At 46.2% G+C, this 17,384-nt stretch overlaps 2 protein-coding genes across 10 annotated transcripts; both read right to left on the bottom strand.

Moving 5' to 3' along the window:
* Positions 1 to 399: 399 nt before the first annotated feature.
* LOC124006459 (rano class II histocompatibility antigen, B alpha chain-like) lies at positions 400 to 3,694 on the bottom strand. Of its 3 annotated transcripts, none has more exons than XM_046316481.1 (3): positions 2,747 to 3,694; positions 2,245 to 2,357; positions 400 to 1,105 (listed from the first exon to the last, which is right to left on the bottom strand). In XM_046316481.1, exons 1-3 carry the CDS (start codon positions 2,803 to 2,805, stop codon positions 801 to 803), a joined length of 477 nt encoding a protein of 158 aa, XP_046172437.1. In that variant the 5' UTR covers positions 2,806 to 3,694; the 3' UTR covers positions 400 to 800. The 3 variants fall into 3 exon arrangements, 1 of the variants encoding a protein (XP_046172437.1); XR_006833785.1 differs by having other exon boundaries at positions 1,091 to 1,105; positions 2,245 to 2,456; positions 2,747 to 2,868; XR_006833784.1 differs by lacking the exon at positions 400 to 1,105 and having other exon boundaries at positions 2,184 to 2,456; positions 2,747 to 2,868.
* Positions 3,695 to 7,684: 3,990 nt separating this feature from the next.
* On the bottom strand, positions 7,685 to 17,145 carry LOC124005446 (bromodomain-containing protein 2-like). 7 transcript variants are annotated; one of them, XM_046314723.1, is made up of 12 exons: positions 17,008 to 17,145; positions 14,162 to 14,450; positions 13,818 to 13,955; positions 13,493 to 13,643; positions 13,129 to 13,280; positions 12,463 to 12,972; positions 12,113 to 12,241; positions 11,533 to 11,784; positions 10,847 to 11,118; positions 10,027 to 10,367; positions 9,632 to 9,757; positions 7,685 to 9,526 (listed from the first exon to the last, which is right to left on the bottom strand). In XM_046314723.1, the coding sequence occupies exons 1-12, from the start codon at positions 17,025 to 17,027 to the stop codon at positions 9,399 to 9,401; spliced, it is 2,508 nt and encodes an 835-aa protein (XP_046170679.1). In that variant the 5' UTR covers positions 17,028 to 17,145; the 3' UTR covers positions 7,685 to 9,398. The 7 variants fall into 7 exon arrangements, with proteins under 7 accessions (XP_046170679.1, XP_046170674.1, XP_046170678.1 ...); XM_046314718.1 differs by lacking the exon at positions 17,008 to 17,145 and adding an exon at positions 16,556 to 16,703 and having other exon boundaries at positions 14,162 to 14,453; XM_046314722.1 differs by lacking the exon at positions 17,008 to 17,145 and adding an exon at positions 16,556 to 16,703 and having other exon boundaries at positions 10,027 to 10,352; positions 14,162 to 14,453.
* Positions 17,146 to 17,384: the final 239 nt, after the last annotated feature.

Here is a 17,384-nt window from a genome sequence, read left to right as displayed (position 1 = left end):
AAAACAAATGTCAATTTTTTTAAATACGTTTTGTAAGGTAAGTGATAACCTGTGGAATGAGTTGAAGTTAATATCAGTCCTCACATGGACAGAATGAGATATTTCTGGTTTGGGTGGTGTGTTGGAAAAATATAAAATTCCTCATATGGTTTCCCTGAGTCACTGCATTATCTTTGTGCAACAGTAACCAACCACTTCCTTTTATACAAATTATAATAGCCAAGGCTAATAACCATGTTGCAGGTTTACAAACTGAGAAGTACACCTAAAGGAAGAAAACACCCACAAAGAATACAGTAACAAGTATTTCTTATTTTCATGTAATACAGAAATTTGACATTGAATAAATGTGTAGTGCCTACATTACCAAAGCCAAAAAAAACATGTCCCGGTCTGAAAAGCAATTAAGAAGTATTTTATTAAGATTATGAATCAAATGTAGGAAATAGTGAACTGCATTATATTGGTCGCCAGCGTAGTTGTAGGTTGCTGAATATGATAATTGTCCTTGGTATTGGTGCATGGAGTCCTTGCTGTATCGCTGAGAGCTGATTGTTGCCTATGTTCTTAAGGCCCAACCAGACCTCTTGGCTTTTTAAATAAACCACACTCCTGATGCTACTCCCACCACTCCTAGAGTCACACCTCCGACACACACTGCTGTCTCTGCAGTCTGGTGATCCGTGTCCACTTCAACCTCAGTGGACACATATAGTGAAGAAACAATTAACTTGTTAGTGTCCCTAATACAGTATCAATAACATCCCACCTTTCTCTGCGTCGTACCCTACAGTATAAGGTCACACCAGCAGTGACTCACCCCAGATCCTGGTGAGGGGTTCCTGCAGGCTGACGTGACCCACACTACAGGAGTAGATGTCCCCCTCCTGAGGTGTGATGCTCAGGTAGGAGAAGATCCTGAAGCTGATGTCTTTATTGGAGTAGTACTGGGTCTGAATGACAGTCCTCTCTCCCACCGGCTGCTCGTTCCTGGTCCAAGTCACATCCACGGGTGTTGAGTGGAAATCACTGACCTGGCAGATGAGTGTGTTGGGGACCCCCAGCTCCACCTCTCTCTGGGAGTATATGTGGGAGGTGGGCACCTCTGTTGGGGAGGGGGGATTCTAATTTGGGCACTCCTTCGTCCTCTCACCTCGGTGACCACCGATGAGTGGTAGAGTGATCGAGGAGAGTGTCAATTCGTTATTACACTGTATGAATTTCATCACATAACCAATAACCTGCACCCTTTTTAGTCCATTGTTTTGTGCACTCCAGAGTGCGGATCAAATCAAAGTTTATTTGTCAGTGTGTCGAATACAACAGGTGTAGTAGACCTTACAGTGAAATGCTTTCTTAAAAATTGCACTGTTGGTTAGGGCTTGTAAGTTTACAAAAATAGGTATTAGGTAAACAATAGATAAGAAAAACAACTCAAATGACAGTGAAAATAACAGTAGCGAGGCTATATACAGGTGGTACCAGTGCAGAGTCAATGTGCGGGGGCACCGGGTAGTCGGGCTAATTGAGGTAGTATGTACATGTAGGGATAGTGTTCACACCAGTCCAAACGAACTGAATTAAGGGGCTAAATGCACCAGAGTTCGGAAAAACACCAAACCAATTTGTTATAGAAGACACCTTAGTCCACTGCACCACCAGGATGGAGCTAGCATTTTAAGGCATACAAAGCTGTTCATTTTAGTCTATTCAAACAGACCCCATTTCAAAGAAAACAAGTACTCATTAAGATCAGGTGTGCCCAATTAATGGGCATGGCCATAACACCTGAACACAGTTAACAAGAGAGTGTTTTATTGACGCTGAGAACAGAATGCATGTTTCTAAATAACATTATTAGAACGTTAAACATTTTCTTGTGTTTTTTATGGAATGTCTTTTTAACATTCTCTGTACAATGAGAACATCGCAAAATGGAACCATGATTAAAAGTTATGCTGAGGTACTGAAATTCTCACACAATAATGTTGTTTCTTAACCTTCTTTGAACTATTTCAGAACATTCCCAATATCAAACCACTTTGTCAAGTTCCTTAAATGTGCTGAGAATGTTCCAAAGTCAAGCAACTGCCCTGCATCATTCCCAGAAAGTTGTGGTAAGGTTGTACGCAAAATAACCATAGGACAACCACGCTCTCACCAAGCTCTAAGAAACAGTCTCAGAAATGGTTCTCAGATAATGATGTGCTAGCTGGGGTGTGACTTTGCAGAAACAGCACTCACCTATTGCCTCTGGCGGGCTCTTTTCTCCCACAATGCAGCGGGGGATGTTGTACTGGCAGGTTCCGAGGGACACGTACACTTCGTGAGGCAGTCCCTGGGTCAGTTGTCCACTGCTGGGTAGAAGAGCTCATGTCCATCAAACTCCACGTCATACTCTTCGTCGCTAGTGCCGTTATTTTGGCAGAAGGTCAAAAACTGCAGCAAATGTTTGCCTGTGTTCAATAACAAAAGTTAAGACGGAAAATGACACATCTTGCTGTCTAGTAGCATGCTTTGCCAAAGAGTACGAGCGATGTTGAATGCAATATAATTCATTTGATTACGCCTTTCAGTAAAATGTTGTTTTAATAACAATGGGAACTGATGTAAAGCAGCTGTCTGCATCTATGTGTTTACGGAATAGAACACCGGAACGCAGTATGCTAAAGTGATTCTTGCAAGCAAAATAATTCCCAGTCTGCTTCCTTTCTCTCTCACATGAAAAAAGTGAAAGTGGACTTACTTTGGCAGTGTGACAGTAGACAAACACACAGTATAAAACAGGAACACTCTGCACCCCATCCTAAGTACACTTGTCCAGTAAGGCTTATCAGTAATGTTCTGATTATTGTGTAGTACTCCAAACAGTGCTGCTGAAGGTGTCAGGTGACTTCCTCAATGTCATCAGCCAATTGAATCTGTTATCTTGATGACACTGATGTTATTACCATATCTATGGTTATTACATAGAGAACATTAGTCATTCTGAGCATGCATGGCACACCTTACACACAACTAGGGTGTATCAAAGAGGTGAAACATTCAGAACTTTGCAGATAGAAACTCAATAAATAGCGCTGGGACATGACTCCCTATTCTGCATTCTACACAATACATTTCTATCTGAATGATCAGCATCGCCCTGGCATTGCCCACGTCTGACTGCTGCCACCTACTGTGGAGTCATGATCATTACAGTGTCTGCCCTTTATTGTTAATTAAACTGTACGTCCAACCGGCCTCACAACAGCAGACCACAGGTAACCACGCCAGCCCAGGACCTCCACATCCGGCTTCTTCACCTGCGGGGTCGTCTTAGACCAGCCACCCGGACATTGATGGAACTGTGGGTTTGCACAACCAAAGTATTTCTGCACAAACTGTCAGAAACCTTCTCAGGTAAGCTCGCCTGCGTGCTCGTTGTCCTCACCAGGGTCTTGGCCTGACTGCAGTTTGGCGTCACCGACTTCAGTGGGCAAATGTTCACCTTCGATGTCCACTGGCATGCTGGAGAAGTGTCTTCTTCATGGATTAATCCCAGTTTCAACTACCAGGCAGACAGCATGTATGGCGTTGTTGTGAAGAGTGCCCCACGGTGGTTGTGGGGTTGTGGTATGGGCAGTCGTAAACTATGGATAACGAACACAATTGCATTTTATCGATAGCAATTTGAATGCACAGCACATGAGATTGGTGGCATCTAAATTGGGGAAAACGTGCTCGTTGTAATGACTGGAGCGGAATCAGTGGAACGGTATCTACTAATACACCAAACATATGGCATCAAACACCTGGAAACCATTTCATTTTTTCAGTTCCGCTAATTATTATGAGCTCTCTCCCCTCAGCAGCCTCCACTGATGGAGATACCGCGACGAGATCCCGAGGCCCTTTGTCCTTCAAATCATCCAACGCCATCACCTCATGTTTTCAACATGATAATGCACAGCGCCATGTCTCAAGGTGCTGTACATAATTTCTGGAAGCAGGAAATGTCCCAGTTCTTCCATGACCTGCATACCCACCAGATGTCAACCATTGAGTATGTTTGGGATGCTCTCGGTCGACGTGTACAACAGCGTGTTCCCGCCAATATCCAGCAACTTCGCACAGCCATTGAAGAGGAGTGGGACAACATTTCACAGGCCACAATCAACAGCCGGGAAACGCGCGGCATTAGGCAAATTGGTGGACACACCAGATATGGACTGGTTTTCTGACCCAAACCAATCCATAGGCTATGGCCTAATTTATTTAAATTGACCGATTTTCAATTGACTGTCTCTCTTATATGAACTGTAACTCAGTAAAATCTTTGAAATTGTTGTATTAAAATTTCTACTCTGTATATTATATATATACATATATATATATACAGTGGGGCAAAAAAGTATTTAGTAAGCCACCAATTGTGCAAATTCTCCCACTTAAAAAGATGAGAGGCCTGTAATTTTCATCATAGGTACACATACAAAATGAGAGAAAAAAATCCAGAAAATCACATGGTTCTGCAGGTGGTGACCACAGACCACTTCTCAGTTCCTATGCTTCCTGGCTGATGTTTTGGTCACTTTTGAATGCTGGCGGTGCTTTCACTCTAGTGGTAGCATGAGACGGAGTCTACAACCCACACAAGTGGCTCATCAATGCGAGCTGTGGCAAGAAGGTTTGCTGTGTCTGTCAGCGTAGTGTCCAGAGCATGGAGGCGCTACCAGGAGACAGGCCAGTACATCAGGAGACGTGGAGGAGGCCGTAGGAGGGAAACAACCCAGCAACCGGACCGCTACCTCCGCCTTTGTGCAAGGAGGAGGAGCACTGATAGAGCCCTGCAAAATGACCCCCAGCAGGCCACAAATGTGCATGTGTCTGCTCAAACGGTCAGAAACGGACTCCATGAGGGTGGTATGAGGGCCCGACGTCCACAGGTGGGGGTTATGCTTACAGCCCAACACCGTGCAGGACGTTTGGCATTTGCCAGAGAACACCAAGATTGGCAAATTCGCCACTGGCGCCCTGTGCTCTTCACAGATGAAAGCAGGTTCACACTGAGCACATGTGACAGACGTGACAGAGTCTGGAGACGCCGTGGAGAACGTTCAGCTGCCTGCAACATCCTCCAGCATGACCGGTTTGGTGGTGGGTCAGTCATGTTGTGGGGTGGCATTTCTTTGGGGGGCCGCACAGCCCTCCATGTGCTCGCCAGAGGTCGCCTGACTGCCATTAGGTACCGAGATGAGATCCTCAGACCCCTTGTGAGACCATATGCTGGTGCGGTTGGCCCTGGGTTCCTCCTAATGCAAGACAATGCTAGACCTCATATTTGTTTGAGCAGTGTATATACACACACATACACACTATCACACAGTGCCTTTGGAAAGTATTCAGACCCCTTGACTTTTTCCCAATTGTGTTAGGTTACAGCCTTATTCTAACATATTTTTTTTATATAATCCTCAGCAACCTACACACAATACCTCATAATGACTTAGCGAAAACAGGTTTATACATTGTACCAAATTTATAAAAAATAGAAAACAGAAATACCTTATTTACATAAGTATTCACACCCTTTGCTATGAGACTCGATATTGAGCTCAGGTGCATCCTGTTTCCATTGATCATCCTTGAGATGTTTCTACTCCTTGATTTGGACTCCACCTGTGGTAAATTCAATTGATTGGACATGATTTAGAAAAGTTGAGGCACAGATCTGGGGAAGGGTACCAAAACATTTCTGCAGCATTGAAGGTCCCCAAGAACACAGTGGCTTCCCTCGTTGTTAAATGGAATTAGTTTGGAACCACCATGACTCTTAGAGCTGGCCGCCCGGCCAACTGAGCATTCAGGGAAGAAGGGCCTTGGTCAGAACCCAATGGTCACTCTGACAGAGCTCTAGAGTTTCTCTGTGGAGATGGGAGAACCTTCCAGAAGGACAACCATCTCTACAGCACTCCACCAATCAGGCCTTTATGGTAGAGTGGCCAGACAGAAGCCACTCCTCAATAAAAGGCACATGACAGCACGTTTGCCAAAAGGCCCTTAACGACTCTCAGACCATGAGAAACAGAAATACCTTATTTACGTAAGTATTCAGACCCTTTGCTATGAGACTCGAATTTGAGCTCAGGTGCAACCTGTTTCCATTGATTATCCTTGATGTTTCTACAACTTGGGAGTCCACCTGTGGTAAATTCAATTAATTGGACAAAATTTGGAAAGGCACACCTTTCTATATAAGGTCCCACAGTTGACAGTGCATGTCAGAGCAAAAACCAAGCCATGAGGACGAAGGAATTGTCCGTAGAGCTCAGAGACAGGATTGTCGAGGCACAGATATGGAGAAGGGTACCAAAAAAATTATGCAGCATTGAAAGTCCACAAGAACAGTGCCCTCCATCATTCTTACATGGAAAGTTTGGAACCATCAAGGCTCTAGTTAGAGCTGGCCGCCCGGCCAAACCGAACAATCAAGGGGAAAGAGCCTTGGTCAGGGGTGTGACCAAGAACCCAAAGGTCACTCTGACAGAAATCTAGAATTCCTCTGTTGAGATGGGAGAACCTTCCAGAAGTACAACCATCTGTGCAGCACTCCACCAATCAGGCCTTTGTGGTAGAGTGGCCAGATGAAAGCCACTCCTTAGTAAAAGGCACATGACAGCCCACTTGGAGTTTGCCAAAAGGCACCTAAAGACTCTGACCATAAGAAACCAGATTCTCTGGTCTGATGAAATTAAGATTGAACTCTTTGGCCTGAATGCCAAGTGTCACATCTGGAGGAAACCTGGCACCATCCATATGGTTAAGCATGGTGGTGGCAGCATCATGCTGTGGGGATGTTTTTCAGTTGCAGGGAATGGGACACTAGTGTAACAGTATAACTTTAGACCGTCCCCTCGCGAACCAGGGACCCTCTGCACACATCAACAGTCACCCACGAAGCATCGTTACCCATCGCTCCACAAAAGCCGCGGCCCTTGCAGAGCAAGGGTAACCACTACTTCAAGATCTCATAGCAAGTGACTTCACCGATTGAACCGCTATTTAGCGCGCACCACCGCTAACTAGCTAGCCATTTCACATCCGTTACACTAGTCAGGATCAAGGAAAAGATGAACAGATCAAAGTACAGAGTTCCTGGATGAAAACCTGTTCCAGAGCACTCAACCTCAGACTGGGTTCACCTTCCAACAGGACAACGACCCTAAGCACACAGCCAAGACAACGCAGGACTGGCTTCAGGTCAAGTCTTGAATGACCCAGCAAGAGACTGGACTTGAACCCTATCGAACACCTCTGGAGACCTGAAATTAGCTGTGCAGCAACACTCCCCATCCAACCTGACAGAACTTGAGGATCTCCAAATACAGGTGTGCTAAGCTTGTAGCGTCATACCCAATAAGATTCGAGGCTGTAGTCATTGCCAAAGGTTCTTCAACAAAGTACTGAGTAAAGGGTCTGAATACTTACGTAAATGTGATATTTTCAAATGATAAATTAGCAAATATTTCTAAAAACCTGTTTTTGCTTATGGGGTCTTGTGTGTAGATTGAGGAAAACAAATAATTCAATCAGTTTTAGAACAATGCTTTGTGCAAAAGGTCAAGGGGTCTGAATACTTTCTATAGGTACTGTATAAATAGGGGTGTACTGTGTATACATATTACAAACAAATAGAAAAGGCTTTATAGAAGGTCTCATTTTAATATATACAATTTTCAAATGACTGGATTGCTGCTCAGAAGCATGCCAGTCAACCAGGAGGCCAAACAATGTTCAGGACATGTTCTGGAATAATAAAGCAGGACTAAGCGGAAGAGGATAAATATAGAGTATAAAAGAAAAGCAAGACAGGAAAATAGACTCACTGGTAGAAACACTGAAATACAGTACTATACATATATACACACACAATTTCCTTAGATCTAACAGCCTAGCTTCTATACATCTCATCTGGTCTATCTCTTGGTCCAGACTTCAACGTAGGATATCTGCTCCTGTGTACATGGTGATGTAACAGCTAACCAACAGTTAGCTTACAAAGCACATCATACTGTGACACTGACTGTATTCTGAATGTTCTAATGTTGAAAACGTTATGGCTGACCTACAAAACATTGTGGAACTGTAACAGTGGACTAACGAAACAAAATGACAAATGATTGGGAGAATTTTCCTTTAAGCACAAACAGAATGAACGGAGTTGCTTAGATCTGCAAAGCGATCAGTTTCTACGACCGCTGTGATTAAGACTGCAGTGTCACCATCAAGAAACCTACTCCTTTCCTGAGAAATGACCCACGGGCTGTTTCTTAAATGGTAAGTGCCATACATGTATGACACGTGTCATTAGTTAGATCTCTCAAGAGTAACATATGGAATGGAAATCAAACTCTCCTGCCTCTGAACTTTATATCCAGCTGAATGTTGGGTCTGTAAGCAGTAAGAACAGATGTAAAATGAAACACAAAGCAACAACAACAAAAAGTACCGACTCGTGACTGCAGCTATAAGAAGTGACAGAAAAGACAACTACCAGATCTGAAAATCGACCACTAGACAGTGACGGCCTCGTAGTGAGAGAACAGATCATTGTAAGCATTACAATACTCACTCCACATAGCTTTCCGGAAGGGCAAAGTGGGCTTTCTGCCATACTGCTTATACCCATTCAGTTCTTATCAATCTATGATTGCACATCAAGAAGTGTCCAACACATCTCTCCACATCCTTTCACTACTCCTCAGTCTCCATCTTTGGGGGATCGCCATAAAATTATTCTTTATAAAAGAAACGTAGATAAATTGTACAAGTATTTACACAGGGAGGAGAGGGATAACAAGGCGTTTGTGTTGGGGGTCTTGTGCAGTCAGAGTTGGTCCGATGTGGTTTCTGTCTGAACATTCCGAGAGCACCACTTCCTCCTCCATAGCCGTTGTAAGTAATGATTGACGCTTCTGCACTGTTTATTTCTGATAGTTTCAAAAGCTATGAAGATGTCCAGTGAAAGCAGATATGCAATTTGTTGAAACCACAACAGAGTAAAGACTTGGCTATACATTATCCTGAATGGTCATTTCATAGGGAACTGTCAGAGGCGCTCTCGTATTGTCATATTACCAACATTTCAAAAATAAAGGCTCTAACATGGCAGCCGTTCTTAAACCTGGCTGAACTCTCAATATGTTTCTGGTCTTCAGTATCCTTAGTGACCTTCACGCGTCCTCCACCCTAATCCCACCATCATTCATCTTGGATTGTTCTAGCTGGGGTGCCTTTCGAGGGAGGGGCACTCTTTTCCCTCCCTTGACTGTCCCAGGAGACTTCGTCCTGGGGCTGCCACATGTCCCTGAGCTTCGACGGGGGGACGGGGGTTCCCTCCTTCTCCCACTGTCTCATCAACCAGAGTCTGATTCACTGGTGTCAGAGGAGGAGGATGACGAGGAGGAGGAAGAGTCCGAGCTGGAGCTGCTGCCGCTGAGGCGGGAGGGCTGGGCGTGAGGCTCCACGCCACTGAGCTTCTCCGCTGCAAGAGAGACACAAAGGGGGTAATAGGATTAGTATTTATCTCAATGCTAAATGCTACATGTGCAACAGCAGTTCCGTGTGTCTGTGTGCATGTGGCCCTCACCCTTGGGTTTCTGGGGTTTCTTGCCAGAGTTGAGCTGTCCGCTGACATCCTGCAGCCTCCTCTCCAGCTCACTCTTCTTCTCCAGGGCCAGTTCCTCTCTGGACTTGCCGGGGCCCCCTTTCTTCACTGTTACACACAGACAGGAAGACAGGTTAAAGGTTACATACTCAGCCCTCACATACATATCCAAACATTCCATAGTGAAAGACTAGTTCCTTTTGTATGGTATTAGTCAACCAGAGCGCTAGCATGTAGCATTTTATCACCACAGCACCAGCTTGTAGCATCAGTCCTTTGTAGCATAACAAGGCATTAGCAAGCGTCTGCAGTGACAACATGATGCATTCCCATTCACACCATACTAGCATTAGCTATTGCTATTCGTTCCCCCTCACCATAGGGCTTACGGGGCTTCTTCCTCAGGCACGACATGACGTAGCGCTCCAGCTCGCGCAGCGTTGACGGCTTGAGCGTCTCAAAGTCGATCTCGATCTCCTCGGGGTTGGTGTCGCGCAGCGAGGGCTCGCGGGACTGGATGATGTGGACAACACGGCCCAGCTTTTCGCCGGGCAGCTTGTTGATGTCCAGGCTCAGCTGGCGCTTCTCGTCGTATGACATGGGAGTCGTCTCCTCCTCCTCCTCGGAGTCATAGTGGGGCAGCATGGAGAATGCCGGCGGGGCGTAGTAGGGCATGGTAGAAGCCTGGGACTTCTTGGTGTTTCTAGGGAGAGGGAAGCTGTTAGAGGCCATGGATTAGTCCTAGAGAAATTGTATGCAAACTTTTCCAACACGGAGCCCATTTTTTTTTACGCCGAACTTGTGGGGACCCAATTATACATTTTTTGGTAATCATTTCTCGTGACCTCACGCCAAATATAATGACAACCTACATTGACACATTTACTTTTTTTTTTTATCACCTCAATTCATTATATTTTAATCTCTTATCAAAATGAACTTGATATACTGCCCCGTACAATAATCTGTACTCTGCAATCCCACTGTAGTTTCTAGAGAAACAAATGCAGGTCAAGTTGGAAATTGGATTGTGATGAAAGAGAGGAAGTAGAAAATGGTGTAAGAAACTTTTTAAAAAGCAAAGTGAGGAAACAGAAAAGGTAGAAGAGGAAGCAATGTGAAAGTCTACAAAATGAGACTGAAAACAGCAAATAAAAGCAAAGAGAAAGGTTGTGTTTGAGGTCAGTGTGTGCTTACTTGCTGCCCTTCTTGCCAGGGCCTCTCTTGCCCTGTGAGGAGGCGGGAGCTGAGCTCCTGCTACTGGATTTACTCTTCGGAGTCCTCACCGGCTTTATCGTCGGCATCTCCCAGTCCTCACAGCCTACCGCCGTGCTGGGCCGTCCTCGGCTTCGCTTCTCCGGCTTCTTCTTCTTCTTTTTCTCCTTCTTGTCTTTCTTCTCTCTCTTCTTCTTGTTCTTGACAATTGGGCCCTGGGAGAGGGCTGCCAACTGCTCGTGTACGGCTCGGAGCTGTGACCATGGGGCAGACCAGAGGTGGAGTGTTCAACTGGACAAATACACTTTGCTTATATGGCTAGATCATGAAGGAATACTGTGATATTTTATTTATTTAACTAGGCAAGTCAGTTAAGAACAAATTCTCATTTACAAAGACGGCCTACCATAGACTAACAGTAAGAAAATACAGCAAATAGCAGGCTTGTGAAAATACATGTTTGAACACAGAGAGTACTTGTATGAACATGTACACCAACTGAGTGAAAGTATGCATACTAGCATGGATTTGTCTGAATATTAGAAAAACCTGTGTTGGAGAGAAGTCTAAAACTCTTGATGCAGTCTATGCTTGTGGTGTGTAGATGAAAGCTGGCCTGTGTTAGGTATGTGGTGCGGTGTGTTCGGTGAACGGGGGGTTGAGTCTACCTGTGTACACACCTGGTCCTGTAACTCGGCCAGGCGGTGTGCTCGCTCCTCCTCGCTGTCAGAGCTGCTCTCGCTCTCGCTGCTGGGCTCGCTCTCCGACGAGGAGGAGGAGGACGACGATGACGACGAAGACGAGGAGTCACCGCCGCCGTGAGCGTGAGTGCCCATGCCACCGCCCATGCCTCGGGACTTGGGAGGAGCCTGCTGGAGGGGCTCGTCGGGCATCTTGGCAAAGCGGAACTCGAACACGTCCTAGTTGGACAGATGGACAAAACGGAGTGAGCTTGTTTTTTACTCCATTGTGGATCACGTCCCTTTTGTTTTGTTACACAGTAATAACAGTTATCACAAGAAACAAAGTTGTAGGGACAGAACAGAGAAATGGAGTCTAAACAATTTATAGATTAGACAATAAGTAGACTTATCCAGTGACTTTCAGTCATTGCATTCTGCCAAGGTAGACTACCACATATCGCAGTCATTCCAAGTAAAACCCCCTGAGCATGCAGTGGACAGAGGTCAAGCAACAAAGGTGAACTAAGGGTTCCAGGGTGAATTGTGTTGACAAAACAGAGCTCACCTGCAGCTTGCGGGCCATGCCCACTACGTCATGGTCGGGGGGGTTGTATTTGTAGCAGTTGGAGAACATGAGTCGGACGTCAGCGGAAAACTGCTGCGAATCCCTGTACTCCCGACTGTCCATCCTCCTCTGAGAGAATAATGGGAGAGAGAAAAGACTGTTTTAAACTCCAACATATAAAGGAGAGGACTCCAGATAGGGATAAGCCTCCTTAGTTTCATACTGTGACAGAAATCCACGCAAAACAAATCTGAGAAGATAGGAGGTAATAATCCATGAACTGTGTATTTCAGCCACATTCAGTTCTCATTGAGTCAAGGCAATATGACATCTCTAGCTTGCAAGCTGACCTTGATGTTGCTGAGGTCCATGGGGCACTTGATGATGTCGTGGTAGTCGTGCAGGCCCAGGGCCGAGGCGTCCACGGGCTTGTAGAAGGGCCAGGCGTAGGCCGCGTGTTTCTTGGACAGCAGATCCTTCAGCACGCTGCTACAGTAACGCAGCTGTTGACTCAGCTTGGCCCGCCGTGGCGCCTTTGGCTGCACAGAGTCCGGCAGGTCTTTCTTGGGGGGCTTGATGGGGCGTCCACTGCCACCGCGCCGAGCCAGGGTCTTCCCGCCTCCAGCCATCATGGGCTGGAGCAGAACGGGACCCCCTGGGCCCATGGGTCCTCTAACCAGGCTGGGAGGGGGGTCCATGTCCCCCAGGGAGGTGAGGGAGAGGGTGGAGGGGTCATGGCTCAGGCCTTGCCCGTGGCCTCCTTTCCCCAGGCCCACCATCCGACCCCCTCCTACAGCCAGGGGCATGGTCATCATGTTGGAGGGAGTGGTGGTGTCCGCCTTCCGCTTCACTCCCTTCTTCTGCACAGGGAGAGAGAAGAGTTATAGTATGGTATTCTATAGCCAATATACAGTGTGAAAGCAGCAGCAACAAGTGTGTAGCATCAATACGATGTACAGTACTATAGCAAGTTCCTATTCAGGTCTTAGCATCTTGAGTGAAGTGTGGTGAGGTACCTTAGCGGTGGGCAGTGTGGGGGGCAGGCTCAGCAGCTGTGTGGGGGGCAGACTCTTGGGCAGCATGGTCAGAGGGGGGGTGTCTGAGTCACCCGTGTCAGAGGAGGAGTATGCTGACTGGGACACTGCAGGGACCTGGTGAGCTTTTGACGCTGTAAGATGGGCAGAGAAAAATCAGGCCCAAGAACACACCCATGGTGATAATACTGCCAAGAATATTATGGCCAAAGATGTACAGTGCACTACACATTAAACAGGTTGTTCCAACTCATCTTTTACCAAACATACACAGTACATCCACCAACTCGTCGTTGAACATTGCTCTTGCCTGCTTTTCCCCACCACAATCTCCAGAGTGACTCACCGTTGGATTTGCGGCCTCCTTTGCCAGGCTTGCCCGGTTTGCCCCTGGGGGCAGGAGGGGGCAGCTCAATCTCCTCCTGGGGCATCTGGGCCACCTTCTGCAGGAACACCTTCTCCAGGGACTGGGCCATCAGCACTATGTCATCTGTGGGCTGGGAGAGGAGAAGAGGCCACAGGCACTTTATAATCTAAATCCAGTTAACACCGGTACATCTACCGTTGCTGTGAATATGGAAAGGACTTGTGATAAATTAGATAACTATATTAGGTCTGTTGTCATTGATGCATTAGCCTGACCTACACATATGTAAATATTATGGCCATACCTTGTTGTAGATGTAGCAGTTGGTGAACATGGTGTTGAAGTCCTGCATGCACTCACTGGCGCTGCGATAGTAGTTGTTCTCCAGCCGCTTCTTGATGGTTCCCATGTCCATGGGCTGCTTGATGATCTTGTGATAATCCTAGAATAAGAAAGAATGGAATAAAGAAAAAGAGTAATGACAGTTGAAAGGTGGTGTGGCGAGGATGTAAACTATGTATAAACGCTCATAGGTGTAGGCCTACATGGTGGTGGGTTGTAAAAGCTTGCAACTCCTATGGCTCTCTAGGACCACTGTTGGTGACCACTGATCTCTACACTTGTTTATAAACAAACAGTGTAACTCACTGGGAGGTTGAGTCTGAAGGCATCCACTGGCTCATGGAATGGCCAGGCAAAATGGTGCCTCCACAGGGACTTGATCATAGCCTTCTGGAGGAACTGCAGCTGGTTGGTCATGCAGCCCTGCCGGCCGGGGTCCCTGACGGGGGGCTGGACCGGGGGAGGGGGCGGCGCGTACGGTAGCTGAGGGCTCTCAAAGCCTTCATACAGCAGCGAGGGCTTCCGCATGCGCTTGCCTTGGCCCGAGGCATGGTGCTCCATCCCGCCGCCAGACAGCCCCACCACTCCCAGAGAGCTGCTGACCAGGAGAGAGGAACAAATGGTGAGAGAGGTTGAAGCTCTGGATAAGAGCGTCTGCTAAATGACTTAAATGTAAATGTAAGTAGTGGGATAGACAGGACAGGCGGTGGGAAGACAGAAGGGGATGTAGTATGAGGGGAGAAATACAGAACCTCATTCATATGCTAAAATTATCCCTCAGCTCTGGCATTTCAAAAGTAGTAAGCTACAATGTGCTTGATCTTTGCGATACTTCATTGCCCTACAGAAAGCATTAGGAAGGAACCCTTCGCCAACACAGGCCCTTTGCCATCTGCTCCCTCACCAATGCCATAAGGATTCTATCAATAGGCTGCCACTTTTGGCACAGCCCCGGCAACCCAGATCACTGGATGGGAAATCCCTCGGGCAGCATTGAGGGCAGTTAAACCTGCATTCAGTGGTAGAATTGTGACAACATGCAGGTTCTCCCTCTATTCGCTTCCATCTTTTGCACTGTGTGGACCAGATTGCCAATTTTCTCCCAGTCGCCCAGGGCTCACACAGCACGCACATGCCATCCCACTGACACACAAAGGGAGGCAAAGCTCATGAGCTGATTTTCCATCTCAGGACTTACACACACCCAAACACAACATGGCATTGTTAAGTTAAACGTTTGGAGAAAGAGCTGCAAAGTATGGAAATGCATTAATAATATTATTCATGAATAACCAGGGGCAAAGACTGATAGTTTTATAACCCTGGGTTTATAAGCACAGATATCGACTCTGCCGCGACCTTCTAGCCCAGGGTGATATCGACTCTGCCGCTTGAGCATGCTTTTGGGGCACAGTCGATAGCGTGCTGGACTTCTGGCTAGAAGGTAGAGGGTTCGAGGCCTGTTTCATTCCATTGGTGTCAGAAGTGATCGGACCTTGCATTCAAGACAGTGCGTGTGCTTGGCCGGTGAGCGCGTTCCTATAAGACGTAGAGTCGCAAGCGAGCGCGAGGACGCGCTCTTTGAAAGGAGAGAGTAGTGTAACGACCCTGGATTTATAAGCACGGATATCGACTGCCGTTTGAGCATGCTTTTGCACAGTCGATCGCGCGCTGGACTTCGGGCTATAAGGTCGAGGGTTTGAGGCATGCTCCCTGCCAGTGTCATTACAGTATGTTGCCCAGTTTACTGCTCTCTCTATGAGTACTTGTTATACTTAGCCTAATCTCCCAAGTATTTTCGTTGAATTCACTTTGATTTGTGGGTCTTAACCGGTAATAGGCAATAATCAAATGCATTAGCTAGTTAAATTGTGATATGCTTTCATTCTTAACTGTGGCAATCATTTCAGCCGGCAGAGAGGCGAGGCTTCCGCGCTTATTTATAGTCATTGCGTGGGATCAGTGTCGCCGCACCGCCTTTTTGAGTGTGTGTAAACACACCGACGCCAAAACAGACCCTCAGGATCGTCAGTCAAAACCGTCAAACTCCTGTGACTTAAACCCTTATTCAACTATCCAATTAGCTCCTCATGTTACTAGCTTGTTTATGTGAGACCCCATTTGTGAAAACGCTAACTTAGCTGGTTAGCTTGGAACCATCGCATGTCAACAACTGAATCCAGCTAGCTACCAATCTAGTTAGCCAGGACGCTAACGTTTGCTGGCGAACATCAGAAAGTAAACAACCGGGTTAGGGCAACTGAATAAGCTGCAAATACATTGCACATCTGCGGCCCTAGCTCAGTTTATTTCTCTGTCATTAAGATTTATAGCAGGAAAATGGCGGTGGCGCAGTGCCGCTCAATGAAGCGTTTCATCACCACAGCCAATTCTGAACAATCTCCCAGCACTAAGTTAGAGTAGGCTGACTCACACAAGTCAATATCAACCTCACTGTATGGTTAACTATCTAAGGGGGTGTTATGAACAAAAAACATCTCTATATTTACATCTTACTAGCCAACGGACTATTTTCATTGGTTCGTGTCAGAGTTGAGAAAAGACTAGTTAGCGAGCTGATGCACCGACAGTGAATATTCGCTAACTAGGTTTAGCCATTCCGTCCCGATTCGTGTTAATTGTCACGCCTGCAAAATCAGGTCCGACCCGAGCCTGAAGGTACAATGTTCCTAAAGGTACCTGTCAAGGGGCGGGTTAACGGCCGTTTCCATCAGGATGGATCCGGATTCTTTTTATGTTCCGAATTTGTCCACTGTTATGTTTCCACTAAATAAAAGCCGAACAGTTCTACAATGAAATGGCGCCGAAAAGCTACCGCCTGCCGCTTTATAAACATATCACGTGTCGTTTCCGTGCAATTCCTGTCGGGGTTCTCGTAATACTTGCTTCCGATTGGCTACTCCGCATAGGTGCTATATTATGTTTGGCTATCCACGCTGTCTGTCATTTAACATGCCACGCCCTACAAGAAGAACATCCTGTCCCGTTAGCTTCAGGCGGCTAGCCTAGCTAGTTAGATAAATACAACACAGATTATTTGTTTATATAACTGTATATAACCATCTTTACGTTCACGAAACCGAATGCTTATTACGAGCTACTCCGAATTATAAATACAAAATAATTATTACCGGTGGTAGATCTTCCTCATGTTATGACTGGGTAATATTTCCCAATGGTTAGCCCCAAGTAGCTAACGGTGGCTAGCTAAAACAGCCAGAAAATCACCAGCCTTTTAGGCACACTGGCACCTAACGTATTGGCCTTCCAACCTTCATTCTCCTTCAGTTCCGCTATTGGGGTTACCTATGGGCAGGTTTACTTGTGGGTTATATCAGCTGTATCCAATGATATATATATATATATATACACACATCATTGGCTGTATGTATCAGCCTCAGTTGTAGGTTGTATTCAATCACTTGGTTGGAGCTTAACTCCGTTTTTATTTGAAGTGGAAGTTATGCAATTTGTCACATCAGTGGGAGTTTGGGGCAGTTCAGTCGTG

This window comes from Oncorhynchus gorbuscha, linkage group LG19 (assembly GCF_021184085.1).
Source record: "Oncorhynchus gorbuscha isolate QuinsamMale2020 ecotype Even-year linkage group LG19, OgorEven_v1.0, whole genome shotgun sequence".
Lineage (NCBI taxonomy): Eukaryota > Metazoa > Chordata > Actinopteri > Salmoniformes > Salmonidae > Oncorhynchus > Oncorhynchus gorbuscha.
Note: the sequence above shows the minus strand (reverse complement) of the source record. Positions and strands in the feature narration are given on the sequence as shown.